This window comes from Loxodonta africana, chromosome 8 (assembly GCF_030014295.1).
Source record: "Loxodonta africana isolate mLoxAfr1 chromosome 8, mLoxAfr1.hap2, whole genome shotgun sequence".
NCBI lineage: Eukaryota > Metazoa > Chordata > Mammalia > Proboscidea > Elephantidae > Loxodonta > Loxodonta africana.
In genome coordinates, this window is record NC_087349.1 from 27,479,734 (window position 1) to 27,497,233 (window position 17,500).

The window sequence follows — 17,500 nt, forward strand, 5'->3', positions numbered from 1 at the left end:
GATCATTTTTTCCTTTTGCTTTAGTTACTTGGCATTCAAAAGCAAGTCTCAGAGTCTCTTCTGACATCCATTTAGGTCTTGTCTTTCTCTCCTGTCTTTTTAATGGCCTCTTGCTTTCTTCATGTATGATGTCCTTGATGTCATTCCACAACTCGTCTGGTCTTTGGTCATTAGTGTTCAGTGTGTCAAATCTATTCTTGAGACAGTCTCTAAACAAACATCAAACTTAAGAATGACTTATTTAAGTCTTTTCCCTAGAGACCAAGAATGAGGCAAGGATGCCCTCCTGTTACCATTTTAATTGAACGTTGAACTGAAGGACCTGGCCAGTGCAATAAAGCAAGAAAAAGAAACAAAAGTCATAAGCAGTGGATAGAAATAATACCAGACTAGGGTCCAAATTCTGGCTTTTTCACCTATCAACTATATAGCTTTAGGGGTCCTTGTTAAGTAAACAGAAATACTAAGTTTCTAGTTAGTGAGTTTTTAGACATGGAGGATTTTGGGTCATTTGGTAAAAAAAGGATTAGGAGATAGTACACAGGTAGCGGGAAACCCTGGTGGCGTAGTGGTTAAGTGCTATAGCTGCTAGCCCAAGGGTCGGCAGTTCAAATCCGCCAGGCGCTCCTTGGAAACTCTACGGGGCAGTTCTACTCTGTCCTGTAGGGTCTCTATGAGTCAGAATCGACTCGACGGCACTGGGTTTGGTTTTTTGATTTACACAGGTAGCTGGATAGAGACAGAAGGTAGACAGGGTAATGAAGGCAGATGAGTATCTGTCGCTAGCCAGTCTAAGAGACTACTAATTTTGCTTCCTATTAAGAGCCAGGACATAGGCGGGATAACGCTGTTCTGGAATCTGTGGTATTTTGTGGCAGCAGTGGCTCTAATGAACTGCTTCCCTCAATAGCTTCAGGTAGTAGATATCGAAAAGGAAACTTCAGTCAAAGAATATGGGCAAATTTATTCTTAAGCTTATATAAGTCAGCTCCTAGAAAACCCCAGAAATAACTGGAGAAATCTTGAGAGAAATGGCCAAAGTTCAAAGTTACACATGTCAGGACTAACAGCCCAGTGTTAACACAGGGCTGTCCTTGTCCCTACAGGCTGGTGTGAGGCCTGGGAACATTAACAATTCATATTTCATTTATTTTTAAGTGTAGGAATTCAAACTAGCTGCCTTCTTTCAGTCTGGATAGAATCCACATTCTGACTAAATGAGGTAAAAATTAAATACGGTTTATGGCATTCAAGGTTCAATTTGGCAATTTAGGTGGAAGGGGGTAGATAACAACTTCACCTTGTGATTGCACCTCCCAAAAAGGAAAAAAAAAAAAAAAGAGAGAGAGAAAGAAAGAAAGCTGCCCTGCAAGAATTCACATCTTCTTGATTTTGAAAAGTTCGGTCAATTCAGGCCCTCGCATGTAACTGACAAAGATCAATCAGTCCTAGGTCAGGCTTCTGCTTTCAAAAAAAGGATCTACGTGAGTCTCATTTCTGATGTCAAACTTTGCAGCTTCCAAGAGAGTAATAATCTTCATTTTATTGATAACTCAGGGCAGTTTTAATACTCTGCATGTAGGTGCTTAATAAAAATTAAATAATAATAATAACAGGCTTCCAGTCTATTGCCAACGTTGCCAGAAGCATTTGCTGCGACAAATTACAAGAGTCATGAAATACCAGGCAGAACAATATCAAAGCATATTGCATTGTTCTATGTGAGCATTCACCTTTTCTGAGAATCTAATCTCCTCATATTGGTAAAGCAAAGGGTACGTCAAGAAAACCATGAGGGAGTAAATGTTAACTTGAGTAAAAAATGCCTTTTTCACTTTAAAATATGATTTTTGAAAACAATTACCTGCTTCCATATTAGAAGTTAATGCACAATGAAGAAAAAAGAATAGATAAATACATTTTAAATGCAGGATATAATTCAACTATTTCCGAGAACAAAATCAGAAAACTTCTATTTCATACTTATATTAACATTTCATGTAACAAAATTTTCTGATGAATTGTTCTTTAGTGAGAAATATGTAAACTCTCAAGCCTGAGACGTCAGATGTTGCTTCTCTTTAAAAATGTACTCACTTCCTCCTTTTGGAACAAGTGATTTTTTTTATAATATTGTAAAAGTTCATACGCATTCAAACTAGAATGTTGAAGAAAGCTATTTCTCTGAGTAACTTACCAAAACGACTAACGCTCTCAACACCATCAATAATTGCTTTGTAATCCAAATTTTCTTCTATTCCAACCTGTTAGAGAAGAGTGATATTCTAAAGACAGGATAAAATATTGTATTGACTATTCAATAAAAATGCAAATATTGATGTATTCCATTTTAAGTATTCAAAAGTAATGGGCTCTAAACACACAATTTTTTTTTTTTTTACAGCAAGGTAAAAGCAATCCAAAACCAGATAACCTTAAGATTTCCACTAAGAAATTTTAAACCGTTCTATTTCAGTTACTGCTATATAATTATGATACATTGCATGTATAAAGCAGCGAGTCTGTGGACTCATAGAATGGTTTGGTCCAGTTGGAAGTGACTTATTTAATGAATACAAAAGTCCCTTTTTAAACACAGTAGCTAAGGAATAGTTTTTGAAAATGACCACCAGTGATATTCCAACTGTGAACGCTTCTATTTATTAGCAATTGTGTCTTGATATTTTACATCAGTATTTCATGTGGCCAAAAATACAATTAAAAAAAAAAAGTGCTAAATCTATACATAATGATTACCTCAAATAAAATGGATAAAGCTCTTAGCCTTCCTCTTCCTTTAACTGCTTCCTCTAAACTGGAAAATCGATCTGCATCAAAGCAGTAGATTTGCATCTGAAATGTAACAATGGCAGCTTTATTATACACAAAGACTATAAAAATCAGCAAAGAGACTTGATAAAATAATTTACAAATTTAATAAATTCAATTAGAAAATTCTATAGACCATATAATTCTATATTCTGTATAATTTCAAAATATTTTTTATCAATTACATGTATATACAAGTACACTTACTATCATTTATTATCCTTCAATGGGGAAGGAAATACAGATGGTCAAGACTAACTTTTAGTCTCCACATATAAACCTTTCTTTGCCTTTAAGTTAGGCATATATAAAACCCCAAATTACCACTTTGAGGTTACCAGGGGACCCTGAAATGGTAATTTACTAGAGTAAATATCTTGGCTACCAAATGTTATTTTAACTATTTTGCTAGAATTCTCTCAAATATGGGTTTCATCCTTTCTTGAATTTATATGCCTTTCTTGATGATTCTGAGTTACCATTTTTGGACATCATTCTGTTGTTGTATATTAATAATAAAACTATTATTTAAATACTAAAACTCTATGTTAATACTGAAACTCTCAAGGACTCACTGCTTCTACCCAAAACATACTGAAAGAGTTTTAGGTACTGTACTTTAAGTTACCTCTCCATCTGTGAGACTATCCCTTGTAAATTTCAGCTCCAGTCCATATAGGTCTATTATAGCCTTTATTTTCACTTATAAAGAGCCCTGGTGGAGCAAATAGTTAAGTGCTCTGCTGCTAACCAAAAGGTTTGTAGTTTGAACCCATCCAGCAGCTCTGTAGGAGAAAGACCTAGTGATTTGCTCCCATAAAGATTATAGCCAAGAAAACCTTACGGAGCTGTTCTACTGTTACGTGAGGTCGCTATGAGTCAAAAATGACTGGACGGCACCTAACAACAACACCAACAACATCCTCACTTAAAATTTGGTGCTTCTCATGTCATGGGCTTGGAAATCAGGTAACTAAGCTAGTTAGAAGTATAATTAAGGTAAGACGAGAAAGTCTGAGAACACTGAAGTGTGATTAGTGCTAGGATAAGCGGAAGAGAGGATGTGGAGCAGAGGATGGCAATGGCCCCTGCCTTGGGTGGGCCACCAAAGTCTTTTTCAAAGAGGAATTCAAAACTGACCCCTGAAGGATGAGCAGGTTTTACTCAGGTGAAAAAGTAGAGGAAATGGATGTACGTTCAGGTCAGAAGGTCCAGATTGGGAAAGACACATAGGAAGGAAAGTATGAGAAGTATGGGAAATTGAAAGTAGTTTGCTCTGAATTCAACCGAGCATATATAGGGGACTAAGAGGAGAGGAGAGAGATGAGGGTGGAAGGGTAGACAGGAGCTCTTTTTAAGAGGAGAGAGATGAGGGTGGAAGGGTAGACAGGAGCCACATCAGGAAGGACTCTGAGGCTGTCCTAGCGGAGTGGTCTTGAGAGCAATGGGGAGCCACTGATGCATTTCAACTAATGGGGCTCTGGTAGGGGGCTAGATGGGATGAGAGGTGGATGAATGGAATGGGGGTGGGGTGAAGATAGAGCGGATAGATCAAGATTGGAGAGAGGGAGATTAGTTAGAAGGGTATTTAATAGTCCAAGTTAAAAACTATAGTGGTTTCAACTTTTCTCTTACCTCCCATATCATTCACGGGCAGAACTAAGAAGATGTGACTGTGGGATGTGGGAGACCAGAAAAATGCAGCAAGTCGAGGGTGCCCCTCAGGTTCCCTACTTGCACAATTACATTTAGGGTGTTTTCGAAAAACAAACAAACAAACAAACACCTCTGAGAGAGGGCTTCATAGGCTTTTGAATAAGAAAAATAAATGAGATTCAGTGCACAAATTCTGCATCATTTATTTTGTTTGCTCAACGCTTTCTGTTGTTGTTGTTAGGGTTTTTTTGTTTGTTTCATTTTTTAGCTTCTTGTTTTTTTTTTTAAGAAAGCCGAACTCTCAAAAGTAAAGTGTTCTTTGTTTAATGAGTAGACTTATTTTTTTGGCAAACCGTATTTAACAAATGTGCTTTTTTTCCCAAAGGATATTTAATATATAAAAAAAACTATAAGCCTCAAATTTGAAAGGGTTATCTACATTTCCAAAATGTTTTTTAGTGTTTTAAAAGATAGTCCATCCTAGTCTTATTTTTATTATCAGTAACTATTTTGGATTATGAACATAAGGTAGTTTCACTAGAGATAATTCAGAAAATAAAAGAAACTTTAAAGTAGAAATAAAAGGCACCCACAATGCCATCACCAATAGACAACTACTATCAACATTCTCTTCAATTATTTTTATAATAGTAATAATTCATTCTCTCATTTAAGTCTCACAATAACTTTATAAGGTAGGTTGAGTACTATTATGTCCATTTTATAGATGGGAAAACAGAAACTTAAGTAAATCAGATATTTTGAACAATGTTACAGCATATAACTAATAACCAAATGGTAGAGCCAGGGTTTAAATTTAGTCCATTTGACTTCGATTCTGCACTATTTAATTAGTTTTAGTGTTTTACAAAATTGGGGTAATGAAACTGTGTACACAATTTTGTATCCTGCTTTTAAAAAACATTAATATTTTATGATGAACCTTTTTCTTGTAAATACACCACTCAAAACATGATTTTTATAAGATCAATACATTTCGTCATCATGTATTTAATAACCTTTTGTTTCAATTTTTTTAATACTGTAAATAAATCTTTGCACATACTTTTTTTTAGAATAAATTGCTTCAAACTGAAATGATGAGTATTGAAAATACACACATTGAAGGCTTTAATAAAAACAAGCAAACTGCTTCCTAGAAAGTCTATCAATTTGTAATCTCTCCAGATATATATGGAAGTGTTTGTTTTACTTTCATTATTTATCATAATTGCATTAATTCTGCCAATTTTAAAGCTGAAAAAAGTTCTCATTTTTATTTGCATTTCTTTGATTTTTCTTGATGTTGATGAAATTTCCCCCATTTTTTCCCCACTGGGCTAGTAAAGAATTTCATTCATTCACTTATCATCAACATTTACTGATCACCTATAAGTGGAACTTTGGGTTACCATGGGGTCAAACATCAAAGATGATTCTTATTTTCATGGAGGATAGTCTTGTGAGAAAGACAGCTATTAATAATCTAAAATATAACTGTATACATTCCAAAATTTGAATTATAAATTAATCAAATTATATGCTAAATACAAACTCAATGATTTAGAAAATGAAATAGTAATCAGGGGAACTACCGACTTACCTCAAGTGGAAATTTTTGTCCTTCTAAACTATGTTCTGACCCATCAGATGACATGTTGCATTTTCCCCAGTGAAAAGTTATCTTGCTTGCTTTGAACACCATTTCAGAAACTCCTCCACTGAGACGGTAGTCATTAGTGAGATTAATTTGCACTAAAATAACAAACGACAAAACTGCATCTAAGTTTCTAAAAATCAAAATTACAAATTTCAACTAAATTTCCTTTTATCTAAGGTACATTAAAAAATCGCTTATTTGATAAGTTAAAAAAAATCAACTGAAATTCTGGAAGCTGAACTTTGTAGTTCTTTCCTTTTATCTAAGGTACATTAAAAAATCACTTATTTGATAATTAAAAAAAAGTCAACTTGAAATTCTGGAAGCTGAACTTTGTAGTTCTATACAATATACTTAAGAACATCCAGAACTTCTATCACAGACTGTGGCAAAGAAGGTGGACACTTCATTCTTATTGAAGAAGGGGTTTTAGCCATCTCATATTTGAACTCTGAGTGGCACTCATTAGAATCTTCAACTCCCTTATTTGAATCCCACAGCAGATTTTATCCGGCTATATTTTATGAGTCGTCTGGAGATTAATGATTCTCTTGAGTGCAAGATTTGATGTCTCTCAATCAAATTTAAACCATCTTTGTTCAGTGGCTGTTGACATCAGCCACTGAATTCAACATATTGGCCAGCAGGCTAAAGATATAAACTTCCATTCATTATAATAATAATAATGACAAATATAGCAATAATTATAACCATGACGGTCAACATTTATTCACCACACATAATATGCCAAGTACTAAACTATGTACTTTCCATGTATTAATGATTCGATCCTCCCATGACCCTAGAAGGTAGATATCATTATAATCTTTCTTTTACAGATAAAGAGTTGCTGAGAGGTTAAGTAACTTGTTCAGGGTTACATAGGTAACCTCTAGCAGTGTGGTTCCAATGTCCAAGGGCTTAACCACACTATGCTAGAAAAACAGAGTTCGACGGCCACCCCCTTCTAGACTGGTCATGAAAATGTCAAGATTTAGGGCAATGTATATTTATGTATTTAATGAATACTATAACATTTTTTTTATAACATGTAATAATTTTCTTAATTATACATTCAATAATATACTTTTTTAGTGCTTATTATATGTCAGGTGCTGATGCAGAAAAATTTCTACCCTGATGGGACTCACAATTAAATTACAGTCATGCATTGCTTAACGTCCATGATAGGTTCTGTAAAATAGGACATTATGCGATTTGGAGATTGTGCAAACACCATTATATACACCATTATTTACAGGCAGTTCCCGGGCTACAAACATCTGACTTATGGATAACTCACATTTAAGAACGGACTGCCATAAAGCCCATTATATTAAAAATTTGAGTTAAATACATACAATGGTTTGTTATAATGCACACAATACTTTGTGATCCTCACGAAAACACTGCACAGTCTGGTAGTGTTTCTAAAGTGTTATGTAAGTGTTATGTCTGCTACCCTAAGTTCTCTGATCAGGATTTCTGAACTCTATTATAACCTTAAGGGACCATGGACATAGATGTGGCACATGGCTGTTTTACATCCAAATAACTATATTACAGCAATTTGGAAAATATTGAAAAAATTCACCCATGATAAAATCACCCAGGCATAACGACAATTAAAATTTTGAGTATTTTTCTCATCCTTTTTCTATGTGTATATTTGTTTTTGCATAACTTACTCACATAGATATAATCTTGCTTGAAGTAAAACATCACAAAAGAAAAAAATGTTCATTGTCAAAAAATTATTTTGTCCATATTTTATAGCTTAGTGAAGGTGTTTTTTGGTTTTGTTTTGTGGTATTATATTTTCCATGTTTTAAAAAAGGATAGTATCAAAAAAAAAAGGCACTTACAGAGTGCTTCTTAAGGATGCCTATATTTTAAAACCTATATGGAAACCCTGGTGGCGTGGTGGTTAAGTGCTACAGCTGCTAACCAAAAAGTTGGCAGTTCAAGTCCACCGGGCACTCCTTGGAAAATCTATGTGGCAGTTCTATTCTGTCCTATAGGGTCACTATGAGTCGGAATTGACTCGACAGCAATAGGTTTTTATATAGAACCACTAGCAGTTTTCTTTCTTAAAAATCAATTATAGTCAACTGCTTTTTTCATATCCAAATGTTGAATATGGAATGAGTCTGAGTAGGCAGGTCCAAAATTTAATGTCCAAGAAAAAGAAATCCTGTTGACTAAATAACAGAAAGTGATGGAGTCACTAAAATGCATTAGCGATATGATATGATATGATATGATCTATCATATCTGCTAGTGGAAGCATCATTATTGTTATATTGATCTTTAATAACTGCACATTACAGGAAACCAGGAATGATGTAATGACTCTAGTCATTTTATTTCTTATGCAAATTTTCAAAATGTTGCCTATGTTTCCCCGCTGTCTTTAATCCAATTAGTTTGTACTATAATAGCTTATTTCTAGTGTATTTAACTTTATTTGTAGGAAAATGAGATGAAACTAATCAAAACAAGATCTAGTTCCGTAAAACATATTAAAGTCACAAACAGAATGAAATGTCTTACCTGTTTTCCCAGTGTTGTGAATGAAGGTATTTTCCAGAGATGGTTTATCCCAACCCTGAAATTTAAGTTTCTTAAGATTCACGTTTACTTGTGTAAGATCTTCATCAATATTGATAGGAGATTGTTTGGGACTATTACAGACTGGGTATTTCTTTCCCCAATTCTTTTGATTCAATGCTCCTAGGGAAAGGAATGTGTGAGAAGTTAATTTCTTACATTACTGAGAAAAAGCTAAATTTTATATAATAGTACATTACATAAAAATAGATAGGATAGCAGGAAAATAAGGACATTTTTGAACTAATTCATAAAACAATCATGCCTAGATTTACATCCTGGGTGTTAATATGAGGCACTATCAAAAGAGGTTTCTAAAACAATCACACCCAATAACCAAAATTTTGGTTGGCCATCACACTCTTACAAATTAACAGAAAGTCTAATTTAGTCATATAATCAGTCCTAGTCTAGGGTTCCAGACTGAAAGGAGGCCAGATGATGGGCATTAAAGTCTAACCTCCTTACCACTTTCGGGGGGGGGGGGTACTCATATTCAGACCTTCTTTCTCCCCCTTCTATTCAATAATTTGGTTTAATTTCCATCTGTTCAGGGCTTTCTTTATAAAACTGTAATAATAACCAAGCCACCCTTGAAACTTTAAAATATCTCCCCCCTCCTTTTTTTTTTTTCTTTCTCTTATTTGGAAATAAGAAAAACAAAACAAAACAGGGCTTTCTTTCATAGTTTCTACTTACTTACTCACAGTGAAGCGAACTTTTACTTATGGGGTCACCATGAGTCAGAACTAACAACAACAAATCAAAACTTTTGCCTTTATTTCACACTCACCTGAAACCAAGAACCATCTCTCACATCCTTATCTCACTGCACATTAGCTTCTGAAGCATGTTCTATTTAAAGTTCCATTAAAATACATGAAATGTTTTGAGTCCAAGTCTTAAGCTCTCTCTGAGTAAAACTCTAGAATTTCCGGAGCCATCACACGAGGGGCAGAATAAGACAACGCAGTTTTCATCTCATATCCTTTTGATTTTACACAATTGATATTTAGGAAAATTATAAGTAAACATACCTTCATTACAACCCTAGTCTACACCATCTTTTTTTTCTGACAAGGGAGTCTAAAAGACTGACTTCCATCCAAGCTCACTCTAACCACCACCTCTTATAATGTGACAAAGTGAACTTTTGCAGAGTTTTAGCCCAAGAAAGAAATGCTGTTTAGTCAAGCTCAAAACCACCTTATGTAGACAGGGAAATCTAGGCAATCCATTTCACAATGGGCAACTACCAGAATCAACAGGTGCTGAAAACTTCCTTCATTTTACAATCTAGCTCTATTCCTAGAGAGTACTTGAGTACAATATGCTTTAAATACGCACCAGAGTGCATATTTTAGCTTCCAAAAGGGAGCAGCTTTAACGGTATGAGTAATATGTTGATTTCAAGCTAAAGAATACCGGTGTAGGGATGATAAAACACTGCTTATTTTACCAACATTAGTGCAGAAGAGGCAGAGAGAGAAGCCGCAGCGTGAATTGATAAGGTCTTTCTTTATTAAACTGTTGAACACAGTGCCAGAAATTCCAAACACATGTAGGAAGAGTCACACAGTTGTGGTGTGCAGGAACATAAATTTTTTTGTCTTGAGTATCACTTATCACTGCATATGATTGATGAACCCGCTGTTTTTCATAGGTTTAGTGATCTTTTCCATGTGGATGTCTAACAGGGATCTCAAACATAGTATGTCCAAATGTACTACATTTTTGCCCCGAAACAAACCCGTCCAAGAGTCTGCCATGCCCTGAATGGAGAAGTCAGCCTGATGCCACTTTTTCTCCCTCAGTTAGCTTTCCTGGGTCTATCTTCAAAATACACCCCTAATCAGACCGTTTATCACTCCCACCATAACCACCCTAACCCCAGACACCACCATGGCTTGCCTACAGTCTTGCTACTCCATAAGCAGCAGAATGGCATGCCATCACCTAGAGGGTGGTTAACACACTCCAGCTTCTGCTGTAGTCAGTTACCAAGTCAGAATCTACATCTTAACCAGATCCCCAGGAGATTCAGAAGTACATTGATTTTTTTTTTTAAAAATAGAGTTTTTAGAGCAGCTTTAGGTTTATAGAAAAATTGTGCAGAGAGTAAAGACAGCTCTCATGCACCCCTTCTTCCTTCTGCACAATGTTCTTCCTGTGATTACCATCTCACATTCCTAGGGTACAGTTGTTAAAACTGATGAACCAACACTGCCACATTATCTCTACTTTAGTTTTCTTCTTCGGTTTATCACTATTTGACAAATTATTTATGTTTATTTATTGTCTCCACAAACTAGGAAGTGAGCTCAATGATAGAAGGAACTTTCTTTGTTCACTACTATACCCCAAAGCCTAGAAAAAAGCCTGGCACATAGTATGTACATTTGATGAATGACTGAATCAGACAAACAAGAAAAGATGCTTTTGTTTTAGGAGCTCACAGGGATCTAACATGAAATGGCAAATGATAAAAAAAATTAATTAACATATTTCTAAACTTACTTACAGGTCACATTTAACTCGGTTATATGATGCTTCCGTTGAGTAGTCTCTACTAAACTTCTGCTAAAGTATATCAAGAAAGACCTGATGGCCAAATTATATGCTCTCTGACATCTTACAGCACAAAGACACGTAGGAACTGAATTATGTTTAAAGTACACCAATGATTATACTGAGTGTGGACCCAGTTTAAAACGCTTCCCAGATCATGGTGCTTAGCACAGTGCAGGCTCAAGATGTGCTGCTTTAATTTTTATGATTAAAAGACAAAATAAAAGAGGCCAAAATAGGAAAAGGAAATTTTTTGGTGGAGAGAATTAGTTCAGAAAAAAATAAGATCTTGAGGTTATTCTTGCAAAGGACTAAAAAGGAGGTTTTCCATATCACCACAGGTAGAAAGCCAGGGGGAAATGACCTAATGGTTTAAGATTTTGCATAGGAATGAAACATAAATAACCGATGCATATGGTACACTTTGCCTGTCTTTAATAATGAAACATTAGACTCATCTTATTCCTAATCATTATTTTAAAAATTCCCTAAGAGTTTTAGCAGCACATGGAGATCTCAAAGCACAGAGCGGCTAAAGCCCAGGATGCCGCGCCTGAGACCGCCCAGGGTGATGGCCTGTTCAGAGTTCATTAAAATGCTCTGCTATCCCCCCGAGTGGTATTAATGACTGTTGTGAAGCAAGAAATCAGGACGCTCATTACAGCAGCAGATTATCAGGCTGATTCACCCATGAGGAGCACTGCAGAGCACTAAACGGGAGCTCTAGAGAATTATGATAAATTACTCATTTACGCTTTCATCCATTCTTTTAGCCATTCGCTGACTTACCTGTATTTATACCACTCTTAAAAATTTTGTGCTTACTTGTACTGCAGCACTTAACACACTATAATTTAGTTGTCTGTTAACTTGTCCCTTTCCCTTCATGTGTATCCTATTGCCAGTTCAGGGAATGGCATGTGTAGGAACAAATTAAATGCTTGCGGAATAACCTTTGTGCACCAAATGGATGAATGAGTTCAGTGTTTACACATTGCTCACCCTCTATTCCAGGCAGAGTGGAAAGCAAGTCGATGTGCGTGAGACATAGTTCTAGTTTGTTTGTTTGCCTGTGTATTCTTACATTCCAGAATGGCTGGGGTGTTAAATAAATACACAAATATCTAAAGGCATAGACAGGATGAAGGAAAGTAAGCAAGGTGTAAAAACAGCGTGGAGACAGAGTCTGACCTCCTCTAACTTCACAAGGGGGAAGGAGAATCAAGATCAACAGCCTAAGGCTGATTCCTATGAAGCAGATGTCAGGTATGCCTCCTCTCTCTGTCGTCTTCACAAATTCTGACACCAGCCATCCCACCCATGGAAATCTCTATCTCTCTGCTGGGTTCAATAATTCATTTCAATGGCCACACAGAACTCACAGACAATACTCAGATTATGGAGGCTATCAGGGAAGTAACAGGAGCCCTGGTAGTATAGTGGTTAAGGGCTTGGCCGCTAACCAAAAGGTTGGCAGTTCGAATCCACGAGTTGCTCCTTGGAAACTCTGAGGCAGTTCTACTCTGTCCTATTGGGTCACTATGAGTCAGAATCAACTCGACGGCAATTTTTTTTGTTTGTTTTTTTGGTTTAGGCATGTAACAAGTTATTATTCACAAACACTCAGGATACAGTTCTTCCATCAGGACAGCCTCTTCCCAGCCATGCCACAGACATGCCTCTCTCTGGCCCCTTGGTCTCTGCCTTTCTCGCTCCATGAGCTGGGAAGCCCACAGCACCATCTCCTGCCACCACTTCTTGCTGTCTTCAACGTTCCAGCTCTTTCTCGGTCTTCTCGTTCCAGAGCTTCTTAGCTCAGGGATCCCGGGTCCAAAGCACATGCTCTGCTCTTGGCTCTCCTTCCTTGGTAGTGGTGGGATCCTCTCTTTCCCACCTCTGGGATGGCTCATTTCAAACTCAGCAGGATGGCAAAACTGACCAATCCCCTTGGTGGGACACAATTACCCTATTTGTACAGTCCCACCTAATTACCTGACCATGATTTCCTTCATCCTGTCTACTCCTTTGGAAACCTTGGTGGCGTAGTGATTAAGTGCTATGGCTGCTGACCAGGAGGTCGGCAGTTTGAATCCACCAGGCACTCCTTGCAAACTCCATGGGGCAGTTCTACTCTGTCCTATAGGGTCGCTATGAGTCAGAATTGACTCGACAGCAGCGGGTCACACACAAAAGCACACATGTTACAACGCACACGGAAATCAAAAGCACACTAATCCAGGCTTTGAAGGATGGTCAGAATTTAGACAGGCAGAGGGGAAACTGGGAGCACATCCAGTTGTTGATGAGCCTAAGCATATGCATAGCAGCAGGAGCGTACAGGCAAGGCTTCAAGAAGGATGAGCAGTCCAGTTTGGCCAACAAGCAGGGAAGAGGCAGGGAAATTCTACAGTGGGAGATCAGCTTGATCCAAAGAAATAAAGAGTGGATGCAGGGAAATTCTACAGAGGGAAACGGAAAGGCAGACAATCAAATGAGTTGGCCACTGGGCGACAGGGAGGCTTTGCTCCGGAGAGTAAGGAGATCAGAGCTGCCTTATCAAGGAGATTAGTCTGGCAGGAATATGCAGGATAGGCAGGTAGAAGAGGCTGCAATTAAAGACTATTTTCATAGACATCTTCCATTTTCTTTATTTGACTTTGTAACATCCCTGTACTTATCTGAACTACAATATGTCTGTCTCTGATTCATGCTATATTTTCAGTACTTTTCATAGAGGTTGGCAGATAAGATTTATTTGTGGAATAAATAAATGCTTGAATAAGGTATCTCCAGTTATCTACCCTTCAATGTCCACAGGATGTAAGTCTTGACTAATTCATGTTCTAGATTGGAACACATTTTAAAATACATTCTGTGTAGTGAAATATTCCTCTACCAGTCACTAATATGAAAATAATATCCAATGAACACTAAAGTGTAAGATAAATAGGAAAAAGCAAGAACCAATGCAGATTTAATATTTGGAAAAAAAAGTGAGGAAATGATGAAAGTGAAAAGAAAGTCAAAGAAGGCAAAAATCATTCCACACTTCCCTATACTTCTTGCTTTCTTGCATTAATTTTTATAGGTTTTTAACTTCCCACATCAAATAAATAGGCAAAATAATTATAATACTGTGTAAGGCAGTCATCAGAGGTGCACCGAAAATTCATAGCAATATGATAAATATCCAATATTGATTTCTTTTCAAGGTTACCATAAATTGCTATTATTTAACAAGATTTGAGTAATGATAAACTTAGAATCCACCAGTCGTCTGTCAGTTTGTCACATTGTGGTGGCTTGCATATTACTGTGATGCTGGAAGCTATGCCACCAGTATTTCAAATACCAGCAGGGTCACCCCTGGTGGACAGGTTTCAGCGAAGCTTCCACGCTAAGACAGACTAGGATGAAGATCAAAGCCTACAGCCTTCAGTATGGATTGCACCTCAACAGAAAGAAAACAAAAATTCTCACAACTGAACCAATAAGCAACATCATGATAAATAGAGAAAAAGACTGAAGTTGTCAAGGATTTCATTTTACTTGGATCCACAATCAACACCCATGGAAGCAGGAGTCAAGAAATCAAAAGACACATGCATTGGGCAAATCTGCTGCAAAAGATCTCCTTAAAATGTTAAAAATGTCACTGTAAGAACTAAGGTGCAACTGATCCAAGCTATGGTACTGTCCATTGCCTCGTATGCATGCAAAAACTGGATGATGAATAAAGAAGACTAAAGAAGAATTGTTGCATTTGAATGATGGTGTTGGTGAATAATAGTGAATATACCATGGACTGCCAGAAGAATGAATGAATCTATCTTGGAAGAGGTACAGCCAGAATGCTCCTTAGAAGTGAGGATGGTGAGACATCATCTCACATACTTTGGACATGTTATCAGTAGGGACCAGTCCCTGAAGAAGGACATTATGTTTGGTAAAGTAGAGGGTCAGCAAAAAAGCAGAAGACACTCAAAGAGATGGACTAACATAGTGGCTGCAACAATGGGTTCAACCATAACAACGATTCTGAGAATGGTGTAAGATTGCATAATGTTTCATTCTGTTGTACATAGGGACACTGTGAGTTGGAATTGACTCGATGGCACCTAACAACCAGCAAGAAACTTGGGATTGATTCTTTAAAGACCAGGATATTTTTAAGAAAACCATACACCGCTTTTTTAAAAAAGATAATATTTTATTGTGTTTCTGAAGAAGGCTTACACAGTAGTTTAGGTTCCTATTCAACAATTTCTACAGAAGTTGCTCAGTGACGTTGGTTACATTCTTCATAACGTGTGAACATTCTCATTATTTCCATTTTGGTTGTTCCATTTCAACAGATACTGCTTTTAATCTTAATTAATTTCTTGTCTAGACCAGGTTTTGATACAAGATAATGTTTTTGTTTCTACGTATTTACATATGCAAGCACAAATGTGTTATATTAAGGTGAGGACTACAGTCATGATTGTGGCATCTATTACGAATTGCCCTGAATAAATTCAGGACTTCTTATCAGTTTGTTTTGGTTTAAACCCCTGCTGAGAATCTGCACTTCTAAGAAGATCCCAGGCAATGCCATTGCTGCTGGTTAGGGACCAATTCTGAGAACCGATAGTAGAGCAGTAGTTCTCAAAGTTTAGTATACATAAGAATCACTTGGGGATCTTGTTAAAATGTAGATTCTGATTTAGTATATCTGGGGTGGAACTGCAAATTCTCAGCAGGGGTTTGAACAAACCAGTTCAAAGCCCTGAATAAATTCTACTCAAGATTCCATTCACTGTAAGTCACAGCTTTTAAATTACTGTGAGCTTGTTTTCTCTAAGCGAACTAACCCAAAATTAAAAAAAATAATAGTATAAAGCTATCAGCAGCAAGTGACTTGGATTTAAATTTCAATTTATTTAAATCTGAAAATGAGATAGATCAGTTTTGTTTCCACCCAAAACATGGTATAGGATTTAGAGCAAAATGGAAAGATGATTTATTTAAAAGACATTTTTCAGATGTAACAGTCGGCTGCTTAAGAAAAGGCAGCTTTCCCAAAAGATAAACTAAAAATTACTGCATAACGATCATTAAATGATTACATATCATACCAGTCAATGCCATCACATAAGTTGACTGAGAGCAAAGGATAAAGGATGTCTTTGATAACATGCCCTGTCGACACCAAGGATGAGAATGTGTTTACATGCACGAATCAGGGTGCCTGGTTGTGTTTTTGGCCAAGACAGTTTACGGATCTACAAAGAGTGAAACAGTTGGTGAATGTAGACGATGGCTCTTATTAAAGCCACACTGGAAGCAGATCCAATGAAAACAACTTCAGAAATACAAGCCGTTCAGTCAAGACTGTACTTTATTATCTGTCTCAATGGAGCACTCACATCAGGACAGCAGAAAATCTTTGTCAGCCTGGCTGATGCATCCAACTGACAAAGGGCTATACATGGCAGAGAAGTTAGCTATCAATTTATTTAAGAAAGTTCTAGCTCAAATATTAATTAAGCATACTTGTTAACTGAAGTTCGGTATAAATAGGAAGAGAAAGGTGAGAAATTTTTTCAAAGTTCCTCGTTAAAATTCTAGGGATTTTTCACAGACAAAACAAGAAGAAAAATGACTGCCCTAGAAGGCAATAAAACTAAGTTTTTGCAGACCATACACAAAGGAATAAAAACACAAGAAGAAAAAAGATCTAATAACACTGACATGATCAAATACCATCCCCCAGGCTCTGACAGGAGTGTATCTGGTGTATGACTGCTAACAGTCCTGCTGGTAGGAATTATGGAGGGAAAGACAGACTTTGAATCTGGTTTTGCATCTGCAGACTTTGAGATTTCCATGGAAGCATATCAGGTCATCAAAAGAAATGGGGCTGGGAACCCACTGAAAAATCTGGACTAGAGAGAGGGACTGGGAAAATATTAGCATATAAACCAAAAACCAAACCTGTTGCCGTTGACTACTGATCCTAGGGGACAGAGTAGAACTACCTCATAGGGTTTCCAACGAGTGGCTGAAGGATTGGAACTTGTGACCTTTTGCTTAGCAGCCAAGTTCTTAACCACTGTGCCACCAGAGCTCCGTTAGCATATAAGCAGTACCTTAAAATCATGGGTGTGGATGAGATATTTCAATTAAAATCGACAG

General features: G+C 36.8%; 1 protein-coding gene across 1 annotated transcript in view; it reads right to left on the minus strand.

The window, feature by feature from the left end:
* PTPRZ1 (protein tyrosine phosphatase receptor type Z1) overlaps positions 1 to 17,500 on the minus strand; it is a 168,174-nt gene that overhangs the window by 89,130 nt on the left and 61,544 nt on the right. Inside the window, exons 3-6 of the mRNA XM_023544662.2 lie at positions 8,699 to 8,878; positions 6,089 to 6,240; positions 2,758 to 2,853; positions 2,198 to 2,264 (exon numbers count right to left, since the gene is read on the minus strand). Of these exons, the coding sequence (XP_023400430.2) occupies positions 2,198 to 2,264; positions 2,758 to 2,853; positions 6,089 to 6,240; positions 8,699 to 8,878 (495 nt within the window). The remainder of the gene's footprint in view (positions 1 to 2,197; positions 2,265 to 2,757; positions 2,854 to 6,088; positions 6,241 to 8,698; positions 8,879 to 17,500) is intronic.